The 16501-nt window shown below is 50.5% G+C and overlaps 2 protein-coding genes across 2 annotated transcripts in view; one reads left to right on the top strand and one right to left on the bottom strand.

Moving 5' to 3' along the window:
* REG4 (regenerating family member 4) overlaps window positions 1–5030 on the bottom strand; it is a 17787-nt gene extending 12757 nt beyond the window's left edge. The window contains exon 1 of the mRNA XM_023534850.1: window positions 4945–5030. Coding sequence (XP_023390618.1) covers window positions 4945–5026 — 82 coding nt within the window. The 5' untranslated portion in view covers window positions 5027–5030. The remainder of the gene's footprint in view (window positions 1–4944) is intronic.
* Window positions 5031–11447: 6417 nt separating this feature from the next.
* ADAM30 (ADAM metallopeptidase domain 30) lies at window positions 11448–14020 on the top strand. The gene has a single exon (XM_011368684.2). It carries the CDS (start codon window positions 11713–11715, stop codon window positions 13936–13938), a length of 2226 nt encoding a protein of 741 aa, XP_011366986.1. The 5' UTR covers window positions 11448–11712; the 3' UTR covers window positions 13939–14020.
* Window positions 14021–16501: the final 2481 nt, after the last annotated feature.

Below are 16501 nucleotides of genomic sequence, written 5' to 3'. Positions count from 1 at the left end.
GTTCGTTAACTTTTACGGCTGTGGAGAAACTCTTGTCTTGAGGGCAGTAAAGTTTATGCCCACCCACTCGGTCCTGATGTGGAGGACACGTTGCACAGAGCAATCTCCCTTCGCATTTCCTGGGCAGTCTATTGTCTATATTTGTGGGACGCTCTCCAGCTAGAATCAGCCGGTTCGTTGCAGAGGTACGATTTACACAGAGGTGTAAATTGAAAAGTCTGTATATGACTGGTTCCCTCCCTCTTTCCCTCTCCCCCTCCCTCCCTCCCTCCCTCCCTCCCTTCCCCTTGCTCTTTCGAGTCACTTTGTGGCCACTGTTCTGCCCACTTGTTTCTCATCTGCGGGGTCCTGCCGTGCCTTATCGCACCTATCACATCTTCAAAAGGACTAGGTAAAAATATCGCCAAATTCCTTGTTTCAATTCTCTTGCTTTGCATTTTTAAAAGATTTTTTTTTTAACGATGCCATTACTTTATGAGGTTGAATTTACACTGAATACAATGTACACATCTTAAATATTAAGCCTGAAGGATTCTGACAAATCTATACACCTGTGCAACCACCACGCAGATGAAGATACAACACATTTCCGTCAAGTTCCTGTCATTCTTCCACTTCATCGCTTGGATTCATAATTTGTTCTTTCATCGTGCTGAGCAGCATTCTGTTGCAGGAATATGGAACAGGTTGTTGTTATGATTACTCATTCCTGGTTGAAGGACATTTTGGCTACTTTCAGCCTCTGACTAAAGCTGCTGTGGGCATCCTCAGTCTCTCGATACACCTATGCTTTTATTCCAGGACTAAGAGTGGGATTGCGGGGTCGCAGGATGGGTGTGTATTTAAGTTTGGAAAGAGACAAACTGTTTTGCAGAGTATCTGAACCATTTTACACTCCCGCCAGCAGGGGAAGAGCGTTCCAAGTGTTCCACAGCCTCAGTAACCCTTGGTATCGTCAGTCCGTTATTACTTTCCTCCTAATTCAAAAAGTAAGATACTCATTGCCTGTGATGTAACTGATCACAGAGTTAGGAATAAAAAAACTATCCCCAAAGACTTGAAAATATATATCCGAAAAGATATTTGCACACCGATGTTCATAGCGGCATTATTCACGGTGACCAGGACATGGAAGCAGCTGAAGTGTCCTGCGCTAGATGTTTGGATAAAGCAGCTGTGGTACATATGTACAACGGAATAGTACTCAGCTATAAGAAGCGATGAAATGCTGCCATTTGCAACAACATGGATGGACCCTGAGATAATCATGCTCAGTGAAATAAGCCAGACAGAAAAAGTTGAAAACCACATGATATCACTTATATGTGGGATATAAACCTAAAAGCAACAAACAGGACTAACAAACAGAGATCCATGGACAATAGACTAGTGGTTACCAGAGGAAAGGCGGGGAGCGGGGAGGTAGATGGGGTGAAAGGGGTCAAATATGTGGTGACAGAAAGAAATCTAACTGTGGGAGGTGAACACACAGTGCAATATGTATATAGGCCTTACTGTTGAATTGTACCCTTGAAACTTACTGGATTTCATTAACCAATGTCACCATTAAAGAAAAAGAGAGAGAGAGAGAGATGGAGAAAAAAACTACCCAAAGAAAATGACCCCGACCTTAGTGAGTGTTCACGTGTGGGAGAATCAGTATTCCTTTCTGGGTCTCATGACTGTCTTGAAAATAATGGCCTTGGGGCAATGCCTTCCGAGGCATTTCTGACTCCGGATTTGGAGGGAGGCAGGTTGAGCGTAGTTGTTGACGTGGGGGCCTTGGCATCGGGGGCTCAGGTTCTCACAGGGCTCTTCCGGTTGTTAGCTGGGAGGCTTTGCCCCCAATAATACTCTATTTTCTTACTAATAAAATCAGATATGAATTGTACATCTACCATAAGAAAGTTCTGAATATTAAATGAGATAATGAATGCAAAGGGTTTTGCATAGTGTTTAGTACGTAGTAAGAACTTAATAAATGTCAGATTTTTAAAAAATAGACACTTTTGAGGTATATTCTGGGGGAGAAGGTGGCGTTTTAACGAACACGGCCAATCCTTAGTGTGGCTGACATGATGTGGGTGGCCGTTTCCTCTTGGTGGGAACTTCAAAGACTTGAAGTACTTCACTATCACAAAAGTTTTCAAACATAAAACGAAGTTGAAGGACTCTTCAAAGGTGGTGCACCATATACCCATCATGTAGAGTCTATCCTCACCATGTCACCAGCCTGTGTCACCAGCCTGTGTCACCACGGTCATACATTTACCCTTCTCCCAATCAACCCATCAATCCATGCTGGGGTGTTTTATCTTTTTCTTTTTCTGATGCATTTCAAAGTAAATTGCAGAATCGGTGTACTTTCCTCTAATACTTCATCCTACATACCATTCGCTAACGTTTAATAATTAAATACAGCCGTTTTTGAGTTTGAGGCAAAATTTACATACCACAAAATGCTCGAGTCCCTGGTATTGACGAGTGCATATGAATGTGGAAAACAAGCCCCTGTGAAGGTGTGGAACGTTTCCATCCCTCTGGAAAGTTCCTACGCCCCTTTCGACCAGTTCCTACCCCGTCCACAGGCAAACACCACTCTGATTTTTATTTTTTATCATAGATCAGTTTTAAATTCTGGAACTTCTATCACCGGAATTAAAGAGCATACACTCTTTTGTGCATGCCTTCTTCCGTGCAGCAAAATGTTTTTGACATTCGTCCACGTTATGAGCAATTTGTGTTTCAGTAAATTGTTCCTTTTCATTTTTCTCTGAATATTAAATGAGATTCATTCTATTGATAGGTACCCGAACGTGTCCAGTTTTTGCTATAATCAAGCTGCTCCGTGCATTCTCATGTTAAGTCGTTTGGCGGACGTGTTTTAATTTCTCTTGGATAAATACCGAAGAATTACTGAGTCCCAGAACACATAGTTGTTTAGTTTTCTAAGAATCTGCCAGACTTTCCCCAAAGTGGTCAAACCATTTTCCATTCCCAACAGTAATGTCTTCAGGAGCATAAATGTGAGACACAGTGATGCCGCCACCGGCATCACCACTCGGCACTTTAGAAAGCGGGACCAGCTCGAGTTCTACTAGACTATGCAGGGTGCCCAGTGATTAGGACAGAGGGGGTCCTGGGGTCTCGTGGTGAGTTGATACACTCGTCCCCAGGGGAAATTTATTCATTGTTCCTTCTTGGTAATCCCCGATAAAGATGGTCAAAAAATAATCTATCTAGAAACCAATGTCTTGGTAAGATTTATAAGAGGGAAATGCAGGGTTAAGGCCAAGAGGCAAAAAGGGGGCATCGAACTTGAGCCTGTGGGTCAAGGTATAGAATCAAATACGTGAGTGATTTGGAAGAAGCCACTAGCTGTTTTTCCAGAGAACAGATGGGTTCTTTATTTTTCTCTCTGTTACGGTCCATTTGCTCCTTCACATCTATTCCAGTGACGCCCTCATTCGACAACTCCCTAACATTCTTTAGATAAGAACTTTATGGGGTTCAGCCTTAAAATGAATAAACCTTATGGGTTTTATTGCAAAGTCTTGCCTTTGTTTCCTCTTTAAGATGACACGCTTTAAAATAATCAAGGATAATAATCAAGCTTGTTGCCTGTCTCCTCTCTTTGCAAACACACCGAACGAGCAAACATTTGGCTATGACACAGATGGTCCTAGAGTTGGCTCAATGTTTGTGAGTATAGCAACCCGAGATCCTCTTATCTCAAATAAGCCTAGGAATTTCTGGACACAGGAAACAGAAGGTGTTCCACTGGCTCCTTCAGGATACGAGCTTCCAAAAGCTAAGCGGTTGAAAAGGAACCGGAATTACAGAAAGTCAGAACTCACCACACAAGGTGACGAGCGGAGCCGAAGCAGGGGTCGGCCTGACCTCTGCGCTCACAGTTCACTGGAGGTTGGTCCAGTTAGGCTTTTGTTTGTGATGCAGGAGAGCCACACTCCAGCAAGCTCCGGTGCGAGTGGGCTTACTGACAAGACAAAGGAGCAGCTCGCCGAAGCGAAGCATGGCTGGCGCCTGCGGGCTCTGGCTGGGGAAGTGGGAAGCCGTCAGCGGTCGACGCAGCCGGTGCCGCCGGGATCACGGGGTCCGTGGTTTCCTTTGGGTGTCCGTCCTTCTCTCTTGCTTTCTCCTTTAGCCTGGCATTCTTTGCGTAGTCCTCAACACACGACGGAACGTGGCGGGCCCGGCCCCGAGGCCGCCTGACGATTTACGTCCGATTGAAAAAACGTGACGTGCCCGGCCCTTTATCACACATCTGTTGGAATGAAAGCTGCAAATCCCGGTATCTTGACTCCTGGCTTGGTGATTTCTGCTCAACTTTCTTTTAGTGGGAGAGCTCAGCCCCGGATTCCTCATCGTTATGTCAGGGATAACGACAGTCCTACCCTGCGGGGTTTTCGTGACGATTAAAGCCATTTAATACACGTAGAACGCATAACACCGTGCCTAGAAAGTATGAAATCAGTGCTCCCTAATATGACCGGGCATTTTCCCGCTCCTCCCCCTCACCGTCTCCACCACTTGCCCCCGGGCCCACTCTCCACTCGTCTCTGTCCTGCTCGGTGCCGCTGGAGGCTCGTCCCCTTCAGAATGCACGTCTGGCTCCCTTGCGTGCGGGCTCCCAGTTAGGTCTGGCCGATGGGAGGTACCAGATGGAGCCTGGGATAGAGCAAAATCCGGACGGTTTCCTATTGGATTCTTTCATTTACTCAAAGAAAAGATACAAATGTTATAGGAATTCTTCCAGAAGATAGAGGAGGACAAAACTTCCCAACTCGATTGTGAGGTAAACATAACCCTAACGACAAAACCTGACCACGATTTTGTAAGAAACAAATTATACACAACTATTTCTCATGAACATAGGTTCGAGAAATCCTCTACAAAATGTAAGCAAATCAAATCCCAACCTACCTGTTATGGACGATGCATCCTGACCAAGTTCTGCTTTATCCAGGAATGAAAGTTTGTCCAACACTTGAAAAGCAGTTAACATAATTCGCTCTATTGATAGAATGAAGAAAAAGTATACAAATCACTTCGGCAGTAGATGCAGGAAAAAAAAACAAACGACATTTGACAAAACTGAAACTCGTCTATGACTAGAAAAACTCTTGGCAAACGAAGAATAGAGGATACTTTCTTCACCCTGACAAAATGCACCTATGAAGAACATACACGTGATGTCATGGCTAACGGTGAGATGTTCAACACTTTCCAGCGAAGACGGGGAACAAGGTAAGGACGTCCGCTCTCGTCACGTCGAAGTCAAAGGGACATCTGAGCTCACCGAGTTTAGAGTCCCAGGAATCTGCTCTTCCCAGCGAGTGTTGCTCTCTGAGACGCTTTACTGTCACTGTTTAGATACGTCACTGTTTTCCCGTCCCGCCTGGCCTGAGTATACGCACGCACCTGACACAGACGCCAACGCCAATGGCACATGAAGACCTGCACCGAAGCCGTCTTCAAATGGGGCTCCCTCGTTTCTGCACCACAGACTGATCCTCGCTTAGGTGGCCAAGGGTCCCAGGCGAGGCGCAAAACCAGCTGACGGTTTTGTCCCAGGCGGCCACCCAAGGGGGTGCGCTCCCCCTGACCCTACTGGGTCCGGGTCCGTCATTCTCCCGAAAATATTTGTAACTTGGGTGGAACACGATGCTTCCCACAGGTTGGTAAAGGGCAGCTGGCCTAGGCTGCCGTCCCTTCCAGGGACCTGCTTCCCGACCGGGCGTGTCTGTCACAAAGCCCCTTAGAGTGAAAACGTCTAAGACCCAGAACGATTCTGATTTTCAAGAATAACTTACAAAATCTCTAGAAGGACCAGAACTATCGTTTGGATGATACACAGTCAGGAAAACAAAACTAAATAGGAGCCGGGAGAAAGGCCCAAACACGTCACCAGGTGTTGCGGTGACATGTCACCAGGTGACGTGAAAACCACACCGCCTCTGCCTCGTGCCACTCGGCCAGGACACCTCTTCTGTGCTGCTTCTGTCTCTCGCCGCCCCTTTCACACACGGGTCCACCTCACGGGGCTTCGTCTCTGCAGAAACCAGCCCGGCCTGGAAACCTCACTCCAAGGGCGTCTAGGAAATATCGCGCATAACTCTCAGCCTCCGCAGCACCGGAAGGCATGAAAAAGGAGCAAACGGTGTCTGCCCCAGAAGATATTAGCATTACTATCCACTTTTTATGGACGTTCACAAGAGAACAGATGGGTTCTTTATTTTTCTCTCTGTTACGGTCCACTTGCTCCTTCACATCTATTCCAGTGACGCCCTCATTCGACAACTCCCTAACATTCTTTAGATAAGAACTTTATGGGGTTCAGCCTTAAAATGAATAAACCTTATGGTTTTATTGCAAAGTCTTGCCTTTGTTTCCTCTTTAAGATGACACGCTTTAAAATAATCAAGGATAATAATCAAGCTTGTTGCCTGTCTCCTCTCTTTGCAAACACACCGAACGAGCAAACATTTGGCTATGACACAGATGGTCCTAGAGTTGGCTCAACGTTTGTGAGTATAGCAACCCGAGATCCTCTTATCTCAAATAAGCCTAGGAATTTCTGGACACAGGAAACAGAAGGTGTTCCACTGGCTCCTTCAGGATACGAGCTTCCAAAAGCAAAGCGGTTGAAAAGGAACCGGAATTACAGAAAGTCAGAACTCACCACACAAGGTGACGAGCGGAGCCGAAGCAGGGGTTGGCCTGACCTCTGCGCTCACAGTTCACTGGAGGTTGGTCCAGTTAGGCTTTTGTTTGTGATGCAGGAGAGCCACACTCCAGCAAGCTCCGGTGCGAGTGGGCTTACTGACAAGACAAAGGAGCAGCTCGCCGAAGCGAAGCATGGCTGGCGCCTGCGGGCTCTGGCTGGGGAAGTGGGAAGCCGTCAGCGGTCGACGCAGCCGGTGCCGCCGGGATCACGGGGTCTGTGGTTTCCTTTGGGTGTCCGTCCTTCTCTCTTGCTTTCTCCTTTAGCCTGGCATTCTTTGCGTAGTCCTCAACACACGACGGAACGTGGCGGGCCCGGCCCCAAGGCCGCCTGACGATTTACGTCCGATTGAAAAAACGTGACGTGCCCGGCCCTTTATCACACATCTGTTGGAATGAAAGCTGCAAATCCCGGTATCTTGACTCCTGGCTTGGTGATTTCTGCTCAACTTTCTTTTAGTGGGAGAGCTCAGCCCCGGATTCCTCATCGTTATGTCAGGGATAACGACAGTCCTACCCTGCGGGGTTTTCGTGACGATTAAAGCCATTTAATACACGTAGAACGCATAACACCGTGCCTAGAAAGTATGAAATCAGTGCTCCCTAATATGACCGGGCATTTTCCCGCTCCTCCCCCTCACCGTCTCCACCACTTGCCCCCGGGCCCACTCTCCACTCGTCTCTGTCCTGCTCGGTGCCGCTGGAGGCTCGTCCCCTTCAGAATGCACGTCTGGCTCCCTTGCGTGCGGGCTCCCAGTTAGGTCTGGCCGATGGGAGGTACCAGATGGAGCCTGGGATAGAGCAAAATCCGGACGGTTTCCTATTGGATTCTTTCATTTACTCAAAGAAAAGATACAAATGTTATAGGAATTCTTCCAGAAGATAGAGGAGGACAAAACTTCCCAACTCGATTGTGAGGTAAACATAACCCTAACGACAAAACCTGACCACGATTTTGTAAGAAACAAATTATACACAACTATTTCTCATGAACATAGGTTCGAGAAATCCTCTACAAAATGTAAGCAAATCAAATCCCAACCTACCTGTTATGGACGATGCATCCTGACCAAGTTCTGCTTTATCCAGGAATGAAAGTTTGTCCAACACTTGAAAAGCAGTTAACATAATTCGCTCTATTGATAGAATGAAGAAAAAGTATACAAATCACTTCGGCAGTAGATGCAGGAAAAAAAAACAAACGACATTTGACAAAACTGAAACTCGTCTATGACTAGAAAAACTCTTGGCAAACGAAGAATAGAGGATACTTTCTTCACCCTGACAAAATGCACCTATGAAGAACATACACGTGATGTCATGGCTAACGGTGAGATGTTCAACACTTTCTGGCGAAGACGGGGAACAAGGTAAGGACGTCCGCTCTCGTCACGTCGAAGTCAAAGGGACATCTGAGCTCACCGAGTTTAGAGTCCCAGGGATCTGCTCTTCCCAGCGAGTGTTGCTCTCTGAGACGCTTTACTGTCACTGTTTAGATACGTCACTGTTTTCCCGTCCCGCCTGGCCTGAGTATACGCATGCACCTGACACACACGCCAACGCCAATGGCGCATGAAGACCTGCACCGAAGCCGTCTTCAAATGGGGCTCCCTCGTTTCTGCACCACAGACTGATCCTCGCTTAGGTGGCCAAGGGTCCCAGGCGAGGCGCAAAACCAGCTGACGGTTTTGTCCCAGGCGGCCACCCAAGGGGGTGCGCTCCCCCTGACCCTACTGGGTCCGGGTCCGTCATTCTCCCGAAAATATTTGTAACTTGGGTGGAACACGATGCTTCCCACAGGTTGGTAAAGGGCAGCTGGCCTAGGCTGCCGTCCCTTCCAGGGACCTGCTTCCCGACCGGGCGTGTCTGTCACAAAGCCCCTTAGAGTGAAAACGTCTAAGACCCAGAACGATTCTGATTTTCAAGAATAACTTACAAAATCTCTAGAAGGACCAGAACTATCGTTTGGATGATACACAGTCAGGAAAACAAAACTAAATAGGAGCCGGGAGAAAGGCCCAAACACGTCACCAGGTGTTGCGGTGACATGTCACCAGGTGACGTGAAAACCACACCGCCTCTGCCTCGTGCCACTCGGCCAGGACACCTCTTCTGTGCTGCTTCTGTCTCTCGGCACCCCTTTCACACACGGGTCCACCTCACGGGGCTTCGTCTCTGCAGAATCCAGCCCGGCCTGGAAACCTCACTCCAAGGGCGTCTAGGAAATATCGCGCATAACTCTCAGCCTCCGCAGCACCGGAAGGCGTGAAAAAGGAGCAAACGGTGTCTGCCCCAGAAGATATTAGCATTACTATCCACTTTTTATGGACGTTCACATTCTCTTTCAATCTACTCATTTTTGAAGTGTATTAACAGAGCTCCTAAGTCCTTGCATTCCCACAACGAACCTCACTTGTTTATGGTGGTTCTTTTCTATAACATGTCGTTTCATTTGGTGCCGGGATACATTATTTAGGATCATGCCTTAATAACCCAAATGATATTGCTCTGTTGAAGTGGTTTTTTTTTTACAATCGATGAACCGACACTGATACATTAATGTTGGCTCAAGTCCACAGTCTGCATTGGGGTTCTCTCCTCGTGTTGTATAGGTCTATGGATTTTGACACATGTATAATGTCACGTAGCCACCATTACAGTACCACGCAGAGTAGTCGCATTGCTTTAAAAACTCTCCTGTGCTCCACCGAGGGCAGCGACCGCTCATCCTCCCTGGGCAGGGCTGGCTGCTGGGACTTTCCCGCCAGCACACGGACGAGCCGACGGCCAGGACCCTTCCCCCTGGCACCCCCTCTCCCTGTCGCACGGTACCCTCCGGCTACCTTCTCTCCTCTTTCACGTCGACTTCTCGAAAGCATGGTCTAGATTTGTGACCTCCCTTTCCTAGTCTCCATTCACATCCATCCTTCTGGGGTCTGGGCTCGCTCCTCAGCATCTCCTCACAGCTCAGTCCTCACTAAAGAGACTAAGACTCCCCTTTGGCTGAATTCAGTGCTTCTTCAACTCTGCTCAGTATTATGTCACCTGTCAACCACGACATCCTCCATGCAGTGTTTCTGCGACTACCTCTCATCCTGACATTCCTCCTGCACGGACACCTGCTTCTTCCCGGTCATTACAGGTTTCCTTTTTTCGGCCTGGCCTTAAGTCCTCAGGGTTCCAGTCCTGCCTGCTCCCGGGCTCCTTCCATACTGTCCTCTGTGGCATGTCATCAGCATCCATGGCGTTGATCAGCACAGCTCCAGCTCAACTCAGGCGCCCGCCTCACATGGTGCTGCCCGTTCATCTGCCACAGTTGAGAATCCCGTCTTCGAGGCTCTGTCGAAATCTCAGAATCTACGCTTCCCCATCACTTGAGTCTGCTCGTTCTGATCTTTTCTCCTTCCCCGAGTGCCTGGAACTACAGCACATGTATTTGTCTAACCCCGAAACATGAATACTCTTGAATGCTTGCCTCCTTCATGCCGGGACAGCCCATTCCGTCACTGAGTCCCACACGGTCTGCGTCCCTTCGTGTTTTTTGAAGCTGTCTTATTAGTGTCCTTCCCCAGAGAGACAACGAAGGTGACTGGCAAAGAATACAGGCTCTGCTGTGGAACGGCCTAAATATGTGTGGAGATCGTGGTCACCTAACGGCACCGTCTGAGCCAAAGTACAGGTTCAGTTTCCTCGTGTGTAAATCACAAGTGATAATAATAGGGTTTTCATCTGCAGAATAGGGTTACTGTGAAGAAGTAATCGGCCGGCTCAGGCAGAGAGCCTAGAATGGTGCCTGGCACACAATAAGCCTTCCAGAATACTGTGTTTCTTATGAGCCCCAATGCCATTATTTCTGGCCCACGGCCACCATCACTTGTCTAGATTGTTACAAGAGCTTCTTAACTAGTCTCTCTGACTCAAGCCTGGTCTTTTTAAACCGCTCCCTGCAATGCAGCCGGAATGAACTCCCTAAGAACAAGTCTGAAAATGTTCCTCTTGTGACAGATTCCCTCCGCAGACCTTACGACCTTGTGATTTGCCCTTTCCCCGCACAGCAAGCCCCTCCGCTGTCCGAGCCGGGGTCTTCCATGGACCGCTGGGGTCTCCTCCCTGACTGGGCACTCATACAACAAACACGTACAACTATGTGCCTGTCTTCGAAGGTTCTTGGGTTTTGCTCTCTCTCCACGAGTGCTTTTCCCTTTCTAGATGCTCCCGCCACTCCTCAAACGCACCACAAAATCACGCCGATCCCTGACAGCCAAGGACACACAGGGGAAAGAACCACCTGGAGAAATGAAACCTGGGAAACTCTTGCCTGAAGCCAGGAGCTGCCGGGCTGGGGGTGGGGGTGGGGCGACGGTGAGGGTGGGGGTGCGGTGGGGGGCGGGGTGAGATGGGGTGGGGTGGGGGGGTGTAGCGTCTCCACGGATATCCTCAGGCTCTGCGGCTGCCCTCGCCGGCTCCTGGCCCCCCCCCTTTGCCATAAGCCAGTCCGGCGGGAAAATGGAAATGGGGTAGTGACGACGCGGGCACAGCGGCCCATAAACACCCACCCCGACCGACGGGAGGCCTCAGGGTGCCCCAGGGCCCCGCGGCCCAGGACACGGCGCGGCCTTAACGAGCCCCCTCGTCCCTCCCATTCCCCGGGACGCTGCCGGCCCCGCCCCGCGCCTCGCGCCAGCGGCCCCTCCTTTCCTTCGCTGCTCGCGCCCCTCTCCGTCCTTTCTTCCCCGTGCGCCCAACGGCGCCGTTCTAGAAGGCGAAGCGGGTGCGTTGGCCACGACGTGCGCCTGTTGGCAAAAGCAGCCGAGCAGGAGCCGGACGGCCGAGACCCGCCGGACGCGGCCGGGCCCCCCGCACGGCCCGCTGCCCGCTCGGGGCCCCGCACTCGGCGCGCCTGCGCCTCTAGCGGCGGCGCCTGGGAGCGCACGTCCCCCGGGGCAGGGGCTGGTCCACAGCCGTGACATGAGGTCAGCGAGGCCCCTGCTCTCCCATGGCCGTCCCCTCCCCGTGCTCGTCCTGGCGGCGCTCCTGGTGGTTGACTGTCTTGGCAAGGATTTGATTTTTCACCCGGAGTGGGGGTTTGATTCGTACGAAATCGCCATCCCCAAGAAGCTGAGCTTCCGGGGAGGGGAGCCAGGTGTGGCCAAGCACCTGTTGTACCTCCTGCAGGTTCAAGGGAAGAAGCATGTCCTCCACCTGTGGCCCAAGAGGTTTCTGCTGCCCCGACACCTACCGGTTTTCTCCTTCACAGATGGGGGCGAACTCCTGGAGGACCACCCTTACGTACCCAGGGACTGCAACTTCATGGGCTTGCTGGAAGACGTGGAGGATTCTGAAGCCACTTTCAGTACGTGCAGTGGGGGCCTCCGAGGCGTGCTGAAAATCGATGCCCAACATTACCAAATCGAGCCCCTCCAGGCCTCTTCCAGTTTTGAACACGTCGTCTATCACCTAAAAGACGAGGAATTTCAGAATCCGATCTGTGGCTTAACTGGTGATGACAGAGAACAGGAGATGGCCCAGCATGAGGACGTGGCCAGGGTACGGGGCTTGCGTGGACCCCCTATGCATCAGAAGTACTTGGAACTAGCCCTGATCTTCGATCATGAGAGATATTTGTTTTCGAATTCCAATCTCACGAACGTCATAAATGATGCCGTTCTCCTGACTTCGATTGTAGACACTTACTTTCAGGAACTCCGTTTAAGAATACAACTAAGCACAATTGAAGTGTGGACAGAGCAAGACAAAGTCAATCTTTCTTTACCGCAATTACAACAAGTGTTAAACCAATTTCTGGTATACCAGAGGAGGGTGCTAAGCGTTAAGTACTCCGTAGATTGGACACATCTATACATTAAAAGACGTTATCCCGATGCTTTTGCAGGGGCTTGGGGAAAAGTGTGCACTAAGAAAAAGGTTGGATCTGTAAACATTTTTCCAGATGTAAATATCCTTGTTCCTGCTACCTATACTGCTCATAATCTGGGCCATAGTGTGGGGATGGAACACGACGTACTACCTTACTGCCAGTGTAAGGGTAGGCATGATTGTATCATGGGCATCGGACGAAATGGGTTTAGTAATTGTAGCTATATCCAGTTTTTTAACCATGTACATAAAGGTGCAGACTGCCTAAATAATATTCCGGATAAAACTTATGTGGTTCAGAGATGTGGAAACAAAATCGTGGAAGAGAACGAGGAATGTGATTGTGGTTCTCTAGAGGACTGCAAAGGAGACCAGTGTTGTGAGCCAGACTGTAAATTCAAGCATGGTGTCAACTGTAGCACTGGCCTTTGCTGTCACAACTGCCACCTTCGTCCGTCTGGGTATATATGTCGGAAGGAAGAAAACGAATGTGACCTGGCAGAGTACTGCGATGGGGCCTCAAATCTCTGCCCAAATGACACTTATAAGCAGGATGGAACCCCGTGCAAGTATGAAGCTCATTGTTTCAGGAAGGGGTGCAGATCCACATATATGCAGTGCCAAAACATTTTCGGACCTGATGCCAGGGAGGCTGCTCACCAGTGCTTTGAAGTAGTTAATTTAATAGGTGACCAATATGGGAACTGTGGTATTATGGGAACTAAGACCTATATAAAGTGTACAAAGCAGCATTCATTATGTGGCAGGATACAGTGTATCAATGTCAGAGTTCTCCCCGATATGCCAGATCATACTACGATTACTTCGACTCATCTGCAGGATGAAAATCTCATGTGCTGGAGCATAGGCTATCATCTGTCCTTGGTAGCTTTGGGGATACCTGACCTTGGTGTGATAAATGATGGTACCTCCTGTGGGAAGGACCAGATATGTGTGAACAGAACTTGTATGAGTAAGTCGATCCTGAACTTCGACTGTTTGCCCGAGAAGTGCAACCACAGAGGCTTTTGCAACAATAACAGAAACTGCCATTGCATGTACGGCTGGGAGCCTCCGTTCTGTGAGGAGATGGGATACGGCGGAAGCATCGACAGTGGGCCGCCGGGACCGCTGAAGTTGGACCTGCCGGACTCAGTTAAGATTGTGTTCCTTATATTTCTCCGCTTTATTTTGTTAGCCATCTCGGTGATCATTGTGATCTTCAGGCGATTGATAAGAAGTTACTTACAGCCCCAACAGAAAGAAACACCACCGCCTGTCACTGCAGAGGAACCACCCAAGGAGAAAACTGTTTAAAAAAAAGGATCAGGAAATCCACTGTCACTCAGTGACACAGGGTCACACATTGAACAAGCGTATCGTTTACTCGAATGGCTCTTTATTCTCCCAATTCTTTTTTACTTAATTATTTCTTCAAGATTGATCGGCAAATAAATGATATTATTTGGGAAACGAATCAGTGCGCTTTACTTCTCCCGGGGCTCCCTTGCCCCAGTCTGGGATCAGGTTTCGGAGGGCCTGAAAAGAACGCCCTGGTGCCTTTCCTGAACACTGGAGCCCGAAAGTTGTCGGTTTCACAGAATCGCAGTGGTCCTGAGCCCTCTCAGAATCCCAGCACGCAGAGCGGCTCTCGGCCTCTCCTCCTGCGTCCCTTGGTGTGACCAGTGAGAATGCCGGGTCTGTGTCCCACGCTGAACAATAAATGGTGACCACATTTTATAAACAGAAAGCGACACTTTATGAGGGTGACCCCTGGAAAAGCGTTTCCCCCCTATGGTCACTGTATGGGTCACTCTAGCTCTGCAGGCACGCGGTCTCTGACTCAGTGTCTGCGGTGACCTCAACTGGGTTAGGGACACCGAACTACCATCGCTCCGCTTTGCACCGCTGTCTACAGATGATGACAAGCCCTGGCAGAGTCCAGGGGGCAAGGGTCTAACAATATTCCAGGCTTTGGGTTTCTGACTATAGGAAGAGGCCTTTTGGGCGCATGTGCTGAGGGACATCTGGCCTTAGCTTTGCCCCTCCTCCCCAAGTAGAGCAGAGAAGAATGAGGGACGCCTTCCGTTCCCACGTACCCCCATGTCTGCCTCCAAATATCCTCTCCCCTTTGCCCAGTGCTTCGGGGGAGCAGAGGCCCGAGTGGCACTTTGGAGCCATCTGTGTCCACCTCTCAAGCCCAGGGAGGGTCTCACCCTTCCCAGACCTGCGTCGGCCCAGGCGCTCTCAGCCTTGCTGGAGGCCGAGCCCTCCTGCTGTCGCCGCCTTGCGGGGTGCACTCCCTTCCCCAAGCGCCACTGCAGGTCCACTGCCCCCCACCCCAATCTCCTCTGGGTCTTCTGATTGTAGAAGTCTGGATGCCTCACAACGCAGGTCCCCTTGGCCCGTCTGGGAACTGTTTTCACTCAGAGGAGAACATCAAGATAACCCCAATTTTGTGGGGATCGTAGTTCTAACATTTATCAAGCTTGGCGATCACCGGAAAATATCCTAAAAGAGCGAGGCCGTTGAGTTATAGCGGCAGTCCTGATCATGACGGCTGCCATTTATCGGGAGTTCACTTGCAGATCCAACAAAAGGCAGACGTGCTCTTCCCTAGGCCCACGCGAGGGCATCGTTATCATTTCCTTTAATGTACGGGTGAGCCCAACCCGCCGGAGGCCAAACGTTGAGCGTCATTTTTCTGTAAATTAAAAATTAGCCTAAAGCGGCAGCTAATTCATCATGCCCAACGCTTACTCTGGTTCCAGCTGTGCATCCTTCAACGCCCTTTAGTTGTATCCTCATACGAACGTCTCCACAGTGAGTGTCCATGACCCGTGCCCTGAGAATGGCGCCACCCGCGGTTAGACTAACACCGGAATTCAAGTACGAGGGTCGTCTGAGACCGGGCTAACTCCAAGTGACACTCGGTTTCTTGGGGATGGCGATTTCGTACGAATCAAACCCCCACTCCGGGTGAAAAATCAAATCCTCGCCAAGACAGTCAACCACCAGGAGCGCCGCCAGGACGAGCACGGGGAGGGGACGGCCATGGGAGAGCAGGGGCCTCGCTGACCTCATGTCACGGCTGTGGACCAGCCCCTGCCCCGGGGGACGTGCGCTCCCAGGCGCCGCCGCTAGAGGCGCAGGCGCGCCGAGTGCGGGGCCCCGAGCGGGCAGCGGGCCGTGCGGGGGGCCCGGCCGCGTCCGGCGGGTCTCGGCCGTCCGGCTCCTGCTCGGCTGCTTTTGCCAACAGGCGCACGTCGTGGCCAACGCACCCGCTTCGCCTTCTAGAACGGCGCCGTTGGGCGCACGGGGAAGAAAGGACGGAGAGGGGCGCGAGCAGCGAAGGAAAGGAGGGGCCGCTGGCGCGAGGCGCGGGGCGGGGCCGGCAGCGTCCCGGGGAATGGGAGGGACGAGGGGGACTCGTTAAGGCCGCGCGTGTCCTGGGCCGCGGGGCCCTGGGGCACCCTGAGGCCTCCCGTCGGTCGGGGTGGGTGTTTATGGGCCGCTGTGCTCACGTCGCGGTTATAACGTTTCTATGAGTTTGGTGTCTAGAGATGTAATTGGTTCATGGAGACATGTCATGGGTGCCTGTTTGTTTTTTCGTTGTTGTCGTGTCTGGGATTTTGGCTTCTAAAGAACCAGCCAACTCTCCCAGACGGCTGTGGGGTTTCATAAAGGGTGGGCTTTCTCCTTGCAGCCAGGCTGGAGATTCCGGAGACCTCCCGACTATTTCGAGTGTGTGAGTGCGTGTGTGTCCCTTCTCGGCTCTTGTGTATCCTCTGAAGAGATCTGCCAGTTTCTACTCAGGAGCTCTGGCAGCCTCTCTGGTGTGGCAGATCATCCTGGGGCTCCCCCTAGTCTGTCCTGGCCC

The sequence above is a fragment of the Pteropus vampyrus genome, unplaced genomic scaffold (genome assembly GCF_000151845.1).
Source record: "Pteropus vampyrus isolate Shadow unplaced genomic scaffold, Pvam_2.0 Scaffold6, whole genome shotgun sequence".
NCBI classification, from domain to species: Eukaryota; Metazoa; Chordata; class Mammalia; order Chiroptera; family Pteropodidae; genus Pteropus; species Pteropus vampyrus.
This window is presented reverse-complemented; position numbering and strand designations above follow the sequence as displayed.

Bases quoted from the DNA above. Each gene is read 5' to 3' on its own strand.
- ADAM30 (XM_011368684.2), top strand. From the start codon at position 11,713: ATGAGGTCAGCGAGGCCCCTGCTCTCCCATGGCCGTCCCCTCCCCGTG.